This window comes from Durio zibethinus, chromosome 1 (assembly GCF_047325235.1).
Source record: "Durio zibethinus cultivar Kanyao isolate XHJ-2024 chromosome 1, ASM4732523v1, whole genome shotgun sequence".
NCBI classification, from domain to species: Eukaryota; Viridiplantae; Streptophyta; class Magnoliopsida; order Malvales; family Malvaceae; genus Durio; species Durio zibethinus.
The window spans coordinates 34,016,609-34,030,000 of NC_143162.1; the positions used below are offsets into that span (position 1 = coordinate 34,016,609).

The 13,392-nt window shown below is 31.1% G+C and overlaps 1 protein-coding gene across 2 annotated transcripts; it reads left to right on the forward strand.

The window, feature by feature from the left end:
• Positions 1 to 2,737: 2,737 nt before the first annotated feature.
• LOC111312455 (kinesin-like protein KIN-4C) lies at positions 2,738 to 12,206 on the forward strand. 2 transcript variants are annotated; one of them, XM_022912718.2, is made up of 28 exons: positions 2,738 to 2,854; positions 3,005 to 3,138; positions 3,254 to 3,400; positions 3,505 to 3,657; positions 3,740 to 3,993; positions 4,312 to 4,487; positions 4,608 to 4,732; positions 5,309 to 5,345; positions 5,467 to 5,558; positions 5,654 to 5,770; positions 5,854 to 5,967; positions 6,091 to 6,174; positions 6,255 to 6,432; positions 6,989 to 7,089; positions 7,431 to 7,529; positions 7,621 to 7,734; positions 7,805 to 7,921; positions 8,034 to 8,114; positions 8,754 to 8,825; positions 8,906 to 8,999; positions 9,084 to 9,115; positions 9,263 to 9,348; positions 9,793 to 9,864; positions 9,982 to 10,209; positions 10,373 to 10,517; positions 10,676 to 10,768; positions 10,871 to 11,386; positions 11,495 to 12,206. In XM_022912718.2, exons 2-28 carry the CDS (start codon positions 3,028 to 3,030, stop codon positions 11,843 to 11,845), a joined length of 3,789 nt encoding a protein of 1,262 aa, XP_022768453.2. In that variant the 5' UTR covers positions 2,738 to 2,854; positions 3,005 to 3,027; the 3' UTR covers positions 11,846 to 12,206. The 2 variants fall into 2 exon arrangements, with proteins under 2 accessions (XP_022768453.2, XP_089622296.1); XM_089766170.1 differs by having other exon boundaries at positions 4,626 to 4,732.
• Positions 12,207 to 13,392: the final 1,186 nt, after the last annotated feature.

The window sequence follows — 13,392 nt, forward strand, 5'->3', positions numbered from 1 at the left end:
AAACTAAAAACATCTAAAATCCTGAGCATTGTTTTTTATGAAATTATTATTACAAGTAGATTTTATCGTCACAATCAAATAATTTTCCATATTTATCATACAGTAAATCACCAAAATCCACAAAATAAATCAACAAGCAAATTAATCAATGAAGCAAATCAATATAAAATATAATTAAATTTATGTTTGATGAAACTTGAACATGATTAATCTAAAATTGTGCCATGACACATATATATTTTTTTAATACTATCTCAAACTTTCTATTAGTTAAGTGAACTTAAATTTGAAATATTACTCTTTTTTTTTAACCCAACTTGCCCATAATGACACATTAATCTATTGTTTTTTTATGATTTGCAAATTATACAATAAGAAAAAGCCATTTTTTAAAAATGTTTACCATTCAATTTAAAAAAAAAAAAAACCCATTCAAATTTTTTTTTATTTTAAGTATCATTATGATTTTATTTTAGTTGATTGAACATATTATGATCTACAAGCATTTTATGTTAATGACTTTCTTTGAAGTTGGAATTGGCCTTGAATTTGAAGGAGTTTTAATTAATCTTTTATAATTAAAATAACAATGAAAGGACTGCTGTTATAATTTAAAATTTAAGAGCTAATAAATTACTTTTAAAAATATATATCCCAAACATTAAAGAGTTAATGTATAAATTAGTCCTTGAATTATATTTTTTTATTTGATATTTATAAAAAAATCACAATTAGATATCTTTATTTTACTTTTTATCAAACATTTTGTATAATTTATTATCAATGTTAAGTAGAATGATGATATTATAAATACCGATAAATAAAAATATTTCACGTATTATGATTTTGTTCATTGATTTCTTCTTGTGTTAGCATATTAATAACGAAGTTGAGGTTAGAACATATGATATAGAAAAATAAAAATTTGAATATCAAATTTTGAAATTTTTTATAAATATTAAATTATGAAAAAATATAATTTAAGAATTAAATTACATATTAATTCAATATTAAAAAATAAAAAAGTAATATATTCAAAATGTAATGAAGTAAAATAAATCATTTTTGTTAATAAAAAGTCTTTTCATCATTCGTGCTATGATGATATTTAGATCTTCCTTTTAAAAACAAATCTCCATTTTTTCGATAGTCTACATGCAAAAGGAGCCCCTGCCCCACTTCGAGAAAAAGCCGTTAACCGTTGTGTATGGACGTTGGGTTTCTTGGGAGTCCAAATCTCCAATCTGAAAATCTAGCCGCCACTGTGATTTTAAATCGTCTGGGCCTTAACTGAAAACCGAATCCATCTTCACTATAATTTTAGCTTTTTGTTTATCAAATCTGTCCTATCAATCGAAATCGAAGGGTATTGGATCAAATCATAAAAACATCGTTTCAGTCATATAAATATTAAGATATTAAGGTAAAAGGATTAAATGATAATTAAGAATTGAAAAAAGTTTTAATTATTCTTAAACTTAAGCACATTTCATTTTGATTAATTTTTGTAGTCACATATTTTGCACGCGAATATAATTTTTAATTGTTTTTAAACAATAATTATAAATCTCATATTTATAATAATAAAACTTAAAATAACAAATTATATAAATATAATGAACAATCATATTCATTTTCGTCAATGCAAAAAATTCTCCGCATCCATGCTCTTATATATTCTAAATAAATGAATAATATTATAATGATCATGTTTTGATGTTATGTTAATCACAAATTTTAATTTCTTAAACTATTTTTAAGGTTAAAAGATAAAAAGTATCTTTAAATTATAATTTAATCGTCATTTAAGTCTTTATTGTTTTAATACATTTAATCAAATCCTTAATTTTTTATTATAACTCAATTAAAATTTTAAATAAATAAAATTTAATCAATTAATTTTTAAATTTTATTTAATTTTCACATATATTAATTATATCAAGTGACAAACTTTAATTTATTTTGTTGATGTCATATAAAATTATATTTTTATTGACAAAAAATTTATGGTATTAATTTTTTTTCATTTAAATAAATGATTAATTAAATGTAAATAAATATTTAAAGAATTGATTGATTGTAATAAAGAAATAAAAAACTTGAATAAATTTTTAATTATAGTTTGCATATACTAATTAGCCATTTTTTAACGATTCCTTGCATGCAAATAGTATTGGATAATGTTCTCTCCCATTACAATTAAATTCTGTTCACTCTTTTGTCTCCGACTCTCTTCCTGATAAGATTGTGCATGCTTTCTTCTTTAGACTTATAAATTAGTAAGATTAAAAAAAAAAAAAAACACAATTTGTATCCATAAATATTAGTTCAGTTGATGAACAATTGATAAGGAAATGAGATTTATTTTTTTATTAATCATAATTTTTTTTTATAGAAACTATTTAAAAAATAAAATCTAAAATTTATAAAGAAAACTACACACTTAAAATAGTTGACTGGGAAGATTAGGTGTGGATAAAATTAAAATTATAAGAAAAATCGGTTAGGGTTAGAGCAAAGGCCAAGCTAAGTAGACAAGTGGCTAACCACTCCTTAAGGCCTACCGCCCAATTTTAAGCCAAGCCTGTCTGGAAGACGTTGCCTTATTTAAACAATCACGTGAAGTCCACGTGACCCAACCTCTCTCTAGTGTCCCATAAACATTTTGAATTCGTACCCGAGCGCCTTTTCTCAAATCCAGTTCAATTATTAAATGCTTAAAAAAATTGCCCCATTTGCCTCGATCGTTCAAATTCCCAGTTCCCTTTTTGTCTCTTATGAAATTCAAATTTTAACGTCTAAGAAACCAAAAACCAATCCCCATCCAAAAGGAAATATCTCCATTGCCTTTCTGGTATTGTATTTTCCTATCAAATTAATCATTTCTCATCATATTTTTTCGTCAGTATAAATTAGTCTCCTCAGTTCATGGATATCAGATCTGATGCATGTGGTTTTAAGAGATTCAGAAGATGTTTTAATGGTTTGATTTTCCTTTTTTTAGATTTGTGTCGCATTATTTAGGAGATGGAGCATTCAGAATCCGTGAGAGTCGCCGTTAATATTCGGCCGCTGATTACTACCGAGCTTCTCAATGGATGTACGGATTGCATCACTGTCGTTCCCGGCGAACCTCAGGTATTATTATTCTATAAATTTTTCATGAATTTTGATTTTGAAATGAATACAGATGTTGAAATATTAGGTTGGTTGAGATTCATTTTAATTATTTTCTTTATTGTTGCAATTATAGGTTCAAATTGGGTCACATGCCTTTACCTATGATTACGTTTATGGGGGAGCGGGCTCGCCGTCTTCAACTATCTATGATGATTGTGTCGCTCCTCTTGTTGGTGCGCTTTTTCATGGTTATAATGCTACTGTGCTTGCATATGGCCAGGTTAGTTTAATTTTGTTCTAATGAGGGTTTTTTTAATTATTATTATTTTTTTCATAAAATTTTATAATTGAATAACAATGATCTTGTATTTCTGGGTTTTTTAGACGGGTTCTGGTAAAACATATACTATGGGAACCAACTACACAGGGGATGGAAGTAATGCTGGGATTATACCTAAAGTCATGGAAACTATATTCAAAAGAGTTGGGGCAACAAAACAGTCCACGGAATTTTTGATAAGAGTATCATTTATTGAGGTATTTGGCTACTAAGAATTCTTCTACTTATTTTTCTTACGTATCAGGTAATGTGCTTATAAATGATCTTTGAATTTGACAGATATTTAAGGAAGAAGTATTTGACTTACTTGACTCAAATTCAGCTGCCTTGTCTAAAGTTGAAGGGGCGTCTCTTGCGAAGCCTACAGCTCCTGGAAGACTTCCTATACAAATTAGGGAAACAGTGAATGGAGGGATAACACTTGTTGGGGTGACTGAAGCAGAAGTTCGGACAAAAGAAGAGATGGCATCGTACTTGTCACGAGGTTCTTTATCTCGTGCTACAGGGAGTACCAATATGAATAGCCAATCAAGGTGAGCGTTTTATTAAGCTATATGTTTTAGTAGTCTTGCCCTTTGTTTTTTGTTTTACCAGAATCAGTACTCTTTTTATTTAAAATACTACGTTCAGTTTCCTTTTAAGTAATAAAATATACAAACAAGTCCTGCAATTGGTTTTTGGTCTTGCTTTTTTTTTTTTTTAATAAGAATAGAGTAATTCTTCTGTTTACATGTTCAATGTGTTAGATTTATAAGGTTTATATAATCATAAATCATTTATCATGTAATTCTGTTATATTTTGTAGTAAATTTGTGCTTATGTCAAGTGCAATGTTTATTACATGTTTCCAGTCGCTCACATGCCATCTTTACAATAACCATGGAGCAAAAGAAGATTGCTAGCTGCTCAGATGGGGTAAATGATGATATTGGTGATGATATTTTATGTGCAAAGCTTCATTTGGTGGACCTTGCTGGCTCAGAACGTGCAAAAAGAACGGGTGCTGATGGCATGCGCTTCAAAGAAGGTAATTCTGATTTTCTATTTTCGAAAACCCAATGTGATGGGTTCTAATAGTAAGCTATAAACCACAACATGAAATTTTGTGCTTTATGTTATCTAAAATTTTGACACTACGTTGTTGCAGGTATTCATATTAATAAAGGTTTACTAGCTCTAGGGAATGTGATTAGTGCATTGGGAGACGAGAAGAAGAGGAAAGAAGGGGGACATGTGCCATATCGTGATAGCAAGTTGACACGTTTGTTACAGGCATGTTTTTTTTTTTATTCTAATTTCTACAATTTGTTTTAAGTAGTGATATATCCTGATATTTATGAACAATTATCTCAATTAGTTGTTGTTTTAATTGGATACTTTCACTTTGTTGAAGTGGACTGTTCATTCAGAAAAATTGAAAAGCACAAAACAAATTGCTGTTTGTCAGTTGTCAATTAGTCTTAGGTTCAATGCATTAAAATATTCAATTGGTGTGTGATGCAGAGACTATTTGTTAAGACTAAACCAATCGGAAGTGAGCTAATTACTAATATCACATTTATAATGTCAAATTTGAAAACACTAATGGCTATAAAATGGATGTTTCTTACAACAGGCAAAAGGAGAACATGTTCGGTTTTCTTTTCTAAGACTTTTACTTGTATGTGGTGATATTTGTGTTTCTTTGGATCTGGAATGTGATTATTTTAAAATTTACTGGCTATAATTCTCCTAGTTTCGGATTTAAATTTGCTCGAACTATAAAAAAATATATAAATATGGCTTTCGATGAAACTACTTACTTCACAAAGAAATTTTAAAATTGCTGATGGAAATTTAAATTCTCAGGATTCACTTGGAGGAAACAGCAAAACAGTGATGATTGGTACGCTTTTATATATTTTAGAGCATTAAATAGCGGTCATTTTTGTTATATTACTAGTACCCAGCTTTCTGCTTTGAATTTCTGTGTGCATAAATATTGTTTTTTATTTACTTGATTGTAGCTTGTGTTAGTCCGGCTGACACCAATGCTGAAGAAACCCTAAACACCTTGAAGTACGCCAATCGTGCTCGGAACATTCAGAACAAGGCAGTTGTAAGATACTTGTGGAGCATGCTTGCAAGAAGAAAAGTTCTTTGCTGGGTATTATAATCATCATTCTAACTATCTCATCTCTTATACTTGATTAGATAAACCGCGACCCAGTGGCAGCTCAATTGCAAAGAATGCGTAGCCAAATTGAGCAATTGCAAGCTGAGCTTTTGTTTTATCGTGGGGATGGCAATGCATCATTTGATGAACTTCAGGTTATTTTTTACATAGAAAATGCAAACACTTCTCTTGACTTTCTTAACCTAGTTGCTTAAAGTAGTTTTTTTTTTTTTTTCAGATTCTCAAGCACAAAGTTTCTTTACTTGAAGCAAGCAACACAGAGCTACAACGAGAGCTTCAAGAACGTAGACTCAGTAGTGATCAATTAGCCCAACGTGCACTTGATGCTCAGGTGTTTTTCCCTTTCATTTTTGTCTTCAGTTGTTTAGGTTGTTATAAAATTCCCTTTTTGCATTCCATGCTTGTGTAGCTGGTCAAAGGTACTAAGAAATCTCATGTATGTTTAATATTTCAGGTCGAGAAAGACAAACTGATAATGCAAATTGAATCAATCCGTAATGGTAAATCATGGGATGAGATTGATTCTAATCAAAATCAGGTAAAGTTTGTGCCTAGCTATTGAATCTAGCAGTTGATGAACATAAACTTTGGTTGACATGTGCTTTTGCATTATTGCAGGATTTTGATTTGATAAAAACTTATGTGTTGAAAATTCAAGACTTAGAAGGACAACTGATACGCTTGAAAAGCTTAAACAGCTTAAAGCGTAACCAGTTTTCTGATTGTGTTGATTCCGATGATGATGGAACCTCAAAAAATTCATTATTTTCTTCGGGAAATGATTATTCATCTTCAGGTAAATTAAGAAAGTTGTGACTTTGCTGTTAACTATTCATTATTTTGTTAGACGCTAACTCCTTTTGTTTGTTAAAACTTTTCTGTCCGTTCATTATAAAATGTTCCAAATTGTTATTAAATTTTGAAGAGTAAATAAACATAATTGTCACTATCCAAAGTTATTCGTACTTTCTTATTATTTTTTGTCTTGCTCGTAAATCTCGTATTCAGGTTATAGTTGAATTGTACTTGAAATGCATATCTATCTTAATCCCTGGAATGTAAAGTTTTATCCATTTGCATACCTGATTACTATAAGAAGCCTTATTAAGGACTAAATTCAAAGATTTTGATGCATCGATGCGCATCTCATGATATTGATTTTCCAATGGCAGTGATTATTGGTTAGGGTGCATATATAGTTTCAGAATTTAATCTCTGAAAGGAGACATCATCACTTAAGCCTTTTACATTTATATCATTTCATTTCTGTTGCTGTTCCATTCTCTATCCAACCTTTTAAGAGCTCACCATAGAACTAATGCAGATAAGAATAATTCTTCCTTCACGTGCAGATGAGAATGAGGACAATGAAAAGGAGCTAGAACACTCTTCTCTCCAGGAAAAATTGGACAGGGAACTTAAGGAGTTGGATAAAAGACTTGAACAGAAGGAGGTAAATGTTGCTTAGGTCATTAATTGAAGAATTTAATTTGGCCATGCAGTTTCTTTTTCATTTTACATTACTGCTACTAAAACATGGAGGTATCAGACATTCAAGAATATTTGTTATTGAAACATTTACAGCAATTTTTGGTCTGCTGCCTTTATGGTTCTAGAAACATCAGAAGCTGGATACAGTTATTGCTATAAATTTTTGTGAATCACTTGTTCAGATGTTAATCTTATCATGCTAAAGCAAAATCTTTATTTTTTGACCATCATGGTTTTACCTTTTTCATTACTTGTTCCTTCATTGTCTTTATTTTCCTAACTGCTTATTATTTGTTTATTAAGGCTGAAATGAAGCGTTTTACAAGTTCTGACACCTCAGTTCTTAAACAACATTATGAGAAGAAAGTTAATGAATTGGAACAAGAAAAAAGGGTTCTGCAGGTTAGTCCCCTATTTAAAGTTATCGTGTTATTTTGTGCTTAGTGTCATCTTATAAGTTTAATTCCTTTCCTTTTTATTTGTCAATTGACAGAAAGAAATTGAGGATCTGAGACATAACCTTGCCAATATTTCCTCTCCTTCTGATGATGGTGCTCAAAAGTTAAAGGAAGAATACCTTCAGAAGTTGAATGTCCTTGAGTCACAGGTAAATTTTGGATTTTCTTTACCCTTTCAACAGCAGTTATCAGTTTCTAGATTAATATTCTACTTTGCAGGTTGCAGAGTTGAAGAAGAAGCAAGATGCTCAAGCTCAACTTTTGAGGCAAAAACAAAAAAGTGATGAAGCAGCCAAGAGACTTCAGGATGAGATTCAGAGAATCAAATCTCAGAAGGTGAATCTCAATCCCACGCTCTGCAATTTTCATCTTAAAAAACAGAAAGTTTTTCTGCAAAATAGGGATAGGATTCTTGCTACCAATACCAATGCAAATGTCTATTTTGTAGGTTCAACTGCAACATAAGATCAAGCAAGAATCTGAGCAGTTTAGGTTATGGAAAGCATCACGAGAGAAGGAGGTTCTTCAGGTACATGCAAATATGAGATTAAGTGCATGTTTAATTCTCGGTTTTGTTATGTGATAAATATTTGTTATTTGCAGTACCTTTCTAAAGGCTATGCAGGCTATGTAATAAAATTTGTGTTTACAATCTAGCATACCATCTAAATAGTAATCATTTGATAACTGATAATAGGTGATATGTTTTGTTGTGATTGTGATACCTAAATTATACTCCACTTTAACTTTAAAGTTTCTTTGTGTCAACTACCTGTCAGCTAAGTCATATAGGTTTGAAATCGAAAATAGTCGCATCACTTGGCCTGCTCAAGTGGTAACGTGGGATGGGCTATGGGTAGAGATCTTAGCGTTGAGCCATAGTGCTCCTCTTTTACCAAAAGGATTTTTTTTTCTATAATAGTAGCTGCTTTCAAATGCAAATTAAAGGGAATGTTGCTGTTACTTGTTTCTAAGACTTAAAGTTAGCACTAAGCATAACTTTAGTGTTCTTACTTGTTAGATATAAAGATAGAAATGCAAATTCAAATGGTAGGTGATTCTTTTTTTTCTTTTTCAAATTTCAAGAGTTGTACAGTTTAGATAATTCTAGCAACTAATTTTTTTGTTAACATATAATTATTGTCTTTTTTTTATTTTCTATAACTAGCTTAAGAAAGAGGGAAGGAGAAATGAGTATGAGATGCACAAGCTCTTATCTCTGAATCAAAGGCAAAAAATGGTAACATTTATTTTCACATAGAAAGCTTTAATCTCTCTAATTTGAAGGAACTGTTCTCACTCTCTGCATATGCATGTTAGGTTTTGCAAAGAAAGACTGAAGAGGCTGCTATGGCTACAAAAAGGCTAAAGGAGCTTCTAGAATCTCGAAAGACTTCCTCACGTGAAGCTTCTGGTTAGGCGCATTTTTGTATCATGCAGTTTATTCTTGTTTTTTGTAATTATACAACTCACTGACAATACTATCTTTGCTATGCAGGTGCTGGAAATGGCAATGGTCCTGGAATTCAGGTATTAACAAACAGATTGAACAGTTTGTTTTGGAATTGCTTAGACCAATAGGGGTTATATTTTCAAAAAAAATTTTCATACTTGTAGATTTGATCTGTGTTCTAAGTGGCTCTCTTTTTTTATTAATATATTTTTCTTCTTTTGAAGGCAATAATGCAGACAATTGAGCATGAACTTGAGGTCATAGTACGGGTACATGAAGTACGCTCTGAATATGAACGACAAATGGAAGAGTGAGTCCTCTTTATTTATTTCATGTGCAGCTCTGAGAGTTTTACCATTTCTAGTTAATGCAAATATTATAATATGGCAAGATTCTACAACTGAACTTGCTTCGCTAACTGGCATTCACATGCTGCCACCTAAGTAAAAACCCTACCTTAAGGGAATGTTGACTGCCACTTAGTATGTTGGATAGGGCTTTTATTAAGTGGCAGCAAGTATCTTAATGACCATGCTTTCCTTGATTTTTGTTTAATTGCCCCTTCTCTCTAGCTCTTCGATTTTTTGGAGGATGGCAGATAAAATTGAGAAAGTTTGTTTACACAAAGACATTTGGGTTCAATATCTATTCATTTCTATTACATAAGTTTCCAACTAGGAAGTGGAAGCCATCTTATGGTGCTCTTGGTAATGTTGTTGAATCAATTAAAATAAATGTTCTGTTTGTCCTATAGGAGGGCCAAGATGGCCAAGGAAGTTGCAAGACTGAAGGAAGAAGCTGAGATACTTAAGCACGGTGACTTAAGGTGAAAACCTTGGCTTTTTATGTATGCTCTTCATTATTTGAATCCATTTTTCCTTTTTTTCCTATTAATATGTAAACCAGTGATCAAATACTTTTCCTTTAATGCTACCAAATGCAGAGATTATCCTGGGACAATGTCTCCTGGTGCACGAAACTCAAGGATTTTTGCCCTAGAAAACATGCTTGCTGCTACTTCTAGTACTCTGGTCGCTATGGCCTCACAACTGTCTGAAGCTGAAGAACGTGAACGCATTTTTAGTGGAAGAGGACGTTGGAACCATGTTCGGTCTCTGGCTGATGCCAAAAATATTATGAATTATCTGTTCAATTTAGCATCATCCTCAAGGTAATGCATCTTTCCAAATAGAAAAACTGCATGCTACTCTTCCATTTCCATTTTTTACTACTTGATTTGCTGCAACTTTTTGCTTTTGTTATCATGGTTGTTAACATCATGGATCTTGCTTTCTATTTGCTTCAATTAATAACTTGCTGTCCCTTCTTTCAAGGTGCTCATTGCGAGATAAAGAAGTTCATTGCAGAGAAAAGGATGAGGAAATAAGAAATCTAAAGGAAAAGGTGGTGAAACTTAGTAGTTTGGCTAGACAACTTGAGATGCAAAAGGCAGATCTTGTTCATCAAGTGAAAATAAAGGTTAGTTCATTTTTTATTGGCGTTCAATCTAACTTCAAGGTAAGCTATCACTATACATGTCTGCTGCTCATTACCAGTTCGCTCTTCAATATTCTCCTTTGATGTCTGTTGAGCTTGGAATCTTGATTCTCATTTGCTATGTGTGAACCTTGTAACAGAATGTAACCGTTAAGCACTCCATAAAAGAAACCATGGATTCTGGCATCCCTGCCTTAAATGACGGAAGGCATATGTATGAGTTGCGGAAGCAGGTAGGTGCCACTCCCCTCTGTTGTTTTCTATTGCATTTAGTTTGTAAGTTAAAGTAGAATGGTTTTAAATAATTACTTCCTGACCTAAAAATATTATTATAGGAACAGCGAAGCTCAATAATCTTTGTGGAGGACATGGATACATCTGAGTCAGAACATTCAGATATGGATGCAAGTGATGATGATGATGACTGGGTGCAGTCAGAAAAAAAGCCAACAAGGAGAAGAGCTTCTAGATCTAGAGCTTCAAGTTTGGGAATTCATCAATCAGAAGGCAATGACGTGGAAAACATTAAGGGATGTAGTGCTGAGGTTACAGGGAAAATCGATGGGTTATGCTGCACTTGCAGTAAGAAGTCTTATTGCAAGACACCGAAGTGCCAATGTAGAGCAAATGGAAATTCTTGCGGACAGTCGTGTGGTTGTTCTTTGGTCAAATGTTCCAATAGAGAAGTAGAAGCCAACTTGCCAAATGATGTTGGCACTAATGAAGAGAAGAACCTTGTTGCTCATGGTGCAATGCTTCTCCAGAATGCGTTGGAGGGTGAAAAGACAGCTGAAACAAATGAGGATTGTGCTACAAGGAGAAAAGCACTCACAGACATTGGAAACACATTGGTATCATTTCTGGTCTTACATGATGAAAAGATTGCCTGGTTTAGCACAATCCTCTTTTTTTTCACCTTTTTAAGCTTATGCTAAGTTTACTTATTATTCCTTTGACAGGCTAAACCCAATGCATCAAAGCCTAATCAGAGAAAGAAATGGGGAAAATCAGTGATTCAGCTGGTTCCCGTCGCTCCACCAGCTTCACAACCAGAGAATACTGCAGCACCCCAAAATCCGGAAAATGTTGATCCTCTCAAAAAACCAGATAACTGCCTAAGCGACTCAGATATCCCTTTGAAGTTACCAAGAGCAATGCGATCAGCTTCATCAAATGGCAACAAGTTGCTGAGAGAAAGAAATGAAGACCGACAGGATGAATCAACCAACAAGGAACCAGCTGTCCTTGCTCCCAGCAGTCCTCTTAGGCCAACAAGAACATCAGAAGAGAAAGAGAACTGCCGTCGTTAACTTGGGAGATTATGTTCCTTAACCATTCATCGATAAAATGCCCCACCACCACACTGTCACTAACCAGCTTTGTGATTTATGATGTATGCCATTTCCATGAAAATGCTTTATTTATTTATTTTTTTTGCTTAATCATTTTGGTTCTGTACAAGAAAGGATTCAACATGAGAAGTTGGAATCCTTTGAAAGTGATGATGATGACTTGATGTTGTTTGACAGTTGAAGACAGAGGTAGTTAATTAGGCTGTGTCCTGTTTTACTCCACCACTGAGGAGTATAGTTATTCTTTGAGATTAGGCAGACTGGTGTTGTTTTCCCAAAAAGGAGAAATCATTAAATTTGGTTTACGAAACTTTTTGAAGCTTGTTAAACGCAAGTAAATTTTTTAGATAATTAATGTGTAGTTTTTGTAATGTCACAAATATTAAATACTTATACTACATGTCAACTGAGTATTAATTAGATTATATTATACGCATATTGGCTAGATTTTTAAAGATTATAGATTTGAGTGAATTTAGATGTCTGCATTAAGTAAATTAAAAATTAAAAAAAAACTTGTAATGTGTAAAATTTAAATATACATAAAAAATGATTTATCATAATTTCATTATAATTTATTTTGCTCCTTCGCTTAAATTCAAACAATTAAGAGAAAAAGTAAAAAAGTACATATATATCACTTCAAGATATTTTATGTAATTTATTTTCTTACCATTTCCTTTTTACCCATATAAGCAGAAGTGTAAAAATGACTAGTTTTCTAAGCTTTCACAAGCTAGAGCTTTTATTGTTTATACAATTTTGAATCATATTTGCTTTTATTATTTGTGAATTAAAATAAATTATGATTATATTTGATATATAATATTATGATAAGATAATATTATGAATATGATTGAATTAAATAATATCATCATATTTTATGTTTAATGTATGCACGAATTAAGATAGGATAATTTATTTATTTATCAAAGTTATCTTTTTTTAAAATTTATATAATTTAAATTATTGATATAAATTTTAACGATGTAATTGGATATGTAAGTTTAATTTCATGGATTAAAAATAATTATCTCTAATTGAAAATGATTGAATAATCTTATATTAAGAGGATATTAATCTTCTTTATAATTCTTATAATTCTCTTTAGATACAAATTAAATATGATATAAAATGATTATAATTGTGTCCAATCAATAATCTTATACATCAAATATGACCTATGATCATGGTTGGCAAATAAGATTATGATAAAATATAATAAAATAATATTATAAATATGATTAGATTAAATAATATCATCATATTTTATATTTGATATATGAAAAGATTATGATAGAATAATTTATTTATTTATCAAAATTATTCTTCCTCAAAATTTATATAATTTAAATTATTAATATAATTTTTAAATGTATAATTAGACATATTAATTTAATCTTATAAATTAAAAATAATTATTTTTACTTAAAAAAATTGAATAATCCTATATCAATAATATACTAATCATCTTTATAATTTTTATTTTTTTTCTTATATATTAA